At 40.1% G+C, this 4,390-nt stretch overlaps 1 protein-coding gene across 1 annotated transcript; it reads left to right on the top strand.

The window, feature by feature from the left end:
* The first annotated feature begins 207 nt into the window (after positions 1 to 207).
* LOC129288095 (protein CNGC15a-like) lies at positions 208 to 3,100 on the top strand. Its single transcript, XM_054924462.1, is given in 8 exon segments — positions 208 to 266; positions 443 to 944; positions 1,029 to 1,241; positions 1,326 to 1,618; positions 1,694 to 1,805; positions 1,907 to 2,143; positions 2,220 to 2,753; positions 2,756 to 3,100. Coding segments are annotated over 8 exon segments (2,103 nt in total). The 5' UTR covers positions 208 to 237; the 3' UTR covers positions 2,939 to 3,100.
* Positions 3,101 to 4,390: the final 1,290 nt, after the last annotated feature.

Raw genomic sequence — 4,390 nt, 5'->3', positions numbered from 1 at the left:
TGCACTTTTAATGCCAAAAAAACGACTGAAGGGTTAATTTATTGTAAGTGCCCGTGGCTTCATTATTAAGTCCTCCCACCTTTATTATTCACATGAATTTTATGAAAATTAATATGGAAAGTTTTGCTCCAACTATAATTTGATCGAGCTCTTGAGCCAAACCTTTTGTTTGTTAATATATAGAGTGCTCTGACATACCTTCTAGTAGGAGAAATTCACAGGTTTCAATGGAGCGCTATGGCTTCTGGTAGATCGAAATCTGTAAGGTCTGCTTATACCTTTGATATGGTACTGCTAGTTTACATATATTTAGACTCACGCCACTGCCTTCTATTACCTTTCCCCCCTCATTTGTAAGTTAAATTTAAATGATTTGTAGTATTCGCTATTAGTACGTCTCGAGTTTTGGTGGTGAAATTCTTAGCTGCATATGTGAATTCAGGTTTCAGGATAATATTGATAAAGATATATTGATGGCTAGCATAGAAAGTGCCATGTCGATGTCAGATCATAAGATGAATGCGAGAAACAGGTTGATGCAGAGAAAAGAACTTTCAAGGGTGTTTTCTGAGGATTATGATGCGTCGACAAGAAAGATATTCGATCCCAGGGGACCGAGCGTAAACAGATGGAACAAGATGTTCCTTGTAGCATGTTTGATTTCATTATTTGTGGATCCCTTCTTCTTTTACTTGCCAGAGGCTAAGAAAGACAAGTGCATTGCTATATCTGCTGCACTCGAAGTTTCCCTCACCACAATTCGGTCCATGGTTGATGCATTTTACATCATTCATATATTTATTCGATTTCAAACTGCTTATGTTGCTCCTTCCTCTCGTGTTTTTGGTAGAGGAGAGCTAGTTATAGACCCTTCAACGATTGCATCAAGGTACCTCCAAAAACACTTCTGGCTTGATCTTCTGGCAGCCCTCCCTCTTCCCCAGGTATGTTAATTATGTCTATATATTTCTAGTCTTAATTTTTACTTTTTCAAATATGAGTATTCACCATTTTTATACATAATTTAGGTGTTGATTATAGCTGTAATTCCAAATCTAAGGGGGTCGCAAATGATTGCTTCAAGGCAGATTCTGCGTCTTGTGATCATTTTCCAGTACTTGTTGAGGTTGTGTCACATCTTTCCCCTTTCATCTGAAATAGTTAAAGCAAATGGACTCATGATGGAAAAAGCCTGGGCTGGGGCAGCTTATAACCTTATGCTCTATATGCTAGCAAGTCATGTAAGTCCCTTGTGATAATTTGGTTGGGTCGGGTTGCTTTCTAATCAAACTGTTCGATACTAATTGGTCCTGTCTTCCTCAAAGGTCTTAGGATCCTCCTGGTACCTCTTGGCAATCGAAAGGCAGGATGAGTGTTGGAAAAAAGCTTGTAATCTTGAGTTCCCATATTGTCACTACCGTTATCTTGATTGTCAAACAAGAAGTGATCCAGTCAGAGCAGCTTGGTTTAGATCAAGCAACCTTTCAACTTTATGTGATAAGAACAGTGATTTCTTTCAGTTTGGTATCTTCGCCGATGCTCTCACTTTGGAAATGGAGGACACAAAATTCTTAAGCCGATATTATTATTGCCTTTGGTGGGGCCTGCGGAATCTCAGGTAATATTTCATTTTGACCTTCGACCTTTTGCTGTCAAGTTTGTGACCATCTAACCAATTCTGTCCAACTTGCAGCTCTCTGGGACAGAATCTCCTGACCAGCACTCAAGTTGGAGAGATAAATTTTGCTGTGATTATTGCCATTCTTGGCTTGGTGCTTTTTGCACTTCTAATAGGAAACATGCAAGTAAGTAAACTTTCATTTTCAATGTATCAACTTTAGAACGGAACGATCTAATATTATTCCGGGACATTTTCTCATGTTCTCATGCATGTTGCTATGAATAGACGTACCTGCAATCAACTACTTTGCGACTGGAAGAGTGGAGAATAAGAAGGACAGATACAGAACGATGGATGCATCACAGGCAGTTACCTCGTCACCTGAAGCAAAGTGTGAGACGCCATGAACAATTCAGATGGGTTGCTACGCGAGGAGTTGACGAGGAATCCATTCTTCGAGACCTCCCTGTCGATATCAGACGCGACATCAAACGCCACCTGTGTCTTAACCTCGTTCGACAAGTGGGTCTTCCTTATCCTTCCCAAATCTCCCTTCATCACAAGCAATGTTCAGATGTTAATAACAGAATATCCACAGGTACCCCTGTTTGATCAGATGGACGAGAGGGTGCTAGACGCGATATGTGAAAGACTGAAGCCTTCTCTATGTACTCAAGGAACGCTCCTAGTTCGCGAAGGAGATCCTGTGACTGAAATGCGCTTTATCATTCGAGGACGCTTAGATTCGTGTACTACCAATGGTGGCAGAAGCGGGTTCTTCAATTGTTGTAGAATCGGACCAGGTGATTTCTGTGGCGAGGAGCTGTTGCCATGGGCTCTGGACCCGCGTCCAAGCGTCGTACTTCCTTCATCAACTCGCACAGTGAAAGCCCTGACTGAAGTGGAAGCTTTCGCTCTCATAGCCGAAGACTTGAAATTTGTGGCAGCTCAGTTCAGGAGGCTACACAGCAAGCAGCTGAGGCACACGTTCAGGTTTCACTCGCATCAATGGAGGGCATGGGCAGCTTGCTTCATCCAGGCGGCTTGGTTTAGATATAAGAGAAGGAAAGAGGCGAGTGAGCTAAATCGTAGGGAGCGTGCAAGGAAGGTGGATGCTAATGAAACTACAACGGACATTTCTCTGCACCTTTGCACTTGCAAACTCTAATAAGTTCCAGTGTTGCGATGCATAAAGCGGCCAAGTTGGGAGGCAGCTCGAGGAAAGGTGGAAGCTTGCGATATGGTTCTGAACTTGATATTCTTGGTTCACTGAGGAAGCCTCTTGAACCTGATTTCAGTACTGTTGAAGACTGGTGAAGTATGGCTGGGATTATGTATGCATATTCTCTGTTCACGCATGTCGTTCGAATTACCAGTGTGAAATAATTAGCTAGGAGATTCGGGCTACTTCACTCCAGTGTCATTCAGCATGCTCCAATCTTATTCAAATATAGCTTCTCGTTGGGTTTGGACTTTGGATGGCAATAATTTTTTTTTTTAATCTTTGAATAAACAAAATTGAATGTTGTAGTTCTCACTGTCAAAACTGAAAACATACTCCAATCTCAAACAGCATCATTTATTTTCTAGGACTGTAGTTTTTTCCATGACAAAACATTCCCAAGTGAATTTTTAAAAAAAACGAAAGCATTAAAACCTCTGTTGTACGCCGGGCCGAGAACATGCATGACCTGGCCCAAATTTAACTAATGAATCTGGCCCATGATTGTAAAGCAATTGGCTCTGCCCCAAAATAAAAATCCTTAACAAATAACAACCTTTTGCTTTTGGTAGAAAAACCTCAGCCATTTTTGATAATAAATAGTTTGATGAGCAGTGCCATGCAGCAGAGGGGATGGTGTGAAGCAGGGACGAATTTAGCCCCCCCCCCCCAAAAAAAAAAAAAACAATTTGATTAGCCCTTAAAAAAATGTTAGAAATTTTTTTATTTTACTTGTAAAAAAGTGAAAATTAATATTAGTGCCCCATATTTTAAGCATTTTTCATTTGTGCCACCCATTTGTTCTTTTCTGGATTTGTGCCTGGTGTGAAGATGTCTTTTGGACTTATAATGCAAAAAGTCTAGCCCTAGATTCTTCAGCCGAAGAGGCGCAACCGCGTAAGATCCATATTCCAAAAATCCAAATCCACTTGCAAGACTACATGATAAAACCGTAAAAGAAAAGGCTTTTTGCTTTCTGATACGAATATGATTTCTTTTTTCCGGTCAAAATTTTTACCTTGAATGTCCTACTTCCCAGTCACTACTAGTTCCCCACTTTCTCTTTTTCTTTTTTAAACTTTCCGAGAAATGAATTCGATGAAAGCAAATTGTTACAATTTGTATAATGTATATACATAGGGTGCGTTGCCAATTTCAAGTTCCAATAACTAAATAATGCAAAATTATGCAGAGGCAAGAAGGTAAGTCAGTTTCGAATATCAGAGGCTCAGAGCAAGGATTCATGATTAGAGAGTCAATTACATTCCTACTACATGGTATCTACTCCTTCACAGTTCACAGCATCATATATATTTCCTTCGAAAATATGTCTTGCGAGCTAACCAACCCAGATCCTAGTAATATCAATGCCTTTTCTCCCCTCTAATCGATGCATTAAATTATTAAGCTATCCCATTGACTATCATGGTGCTGGCATGCCTAAAACAATAATAATATGATTTTTATCCTCCACTCCCTCAAAGTACATAGGTGATCTCTCACCAACCCATCAATCATATTTTCAAACATTGCGCATTTTATATTAT

Source organism: Prosopis cineraria, unplaced genomic scaffold (genome assembly GCF_029017545.1).
Source record: "Prosopis cineraria cultivar Desert tree isolate PC_DT_omini unplaced genomic scaffold, ASM2901754v1 PC1, whole genome shotgun sequence".
In the NCBI taxonomy this organism is placed as follows: domain Eukaryota; kingdom Viridiplantae; phylum Streptophyta; class Magnoliopsida; order Fabales; family Fabaceae; genus Prosopis; species Prosopis cineraria.
Note: the sequence above shows the minus strand (reverse complement) of the source record. Positions and strands in the feature narration are given on the sequence as shown.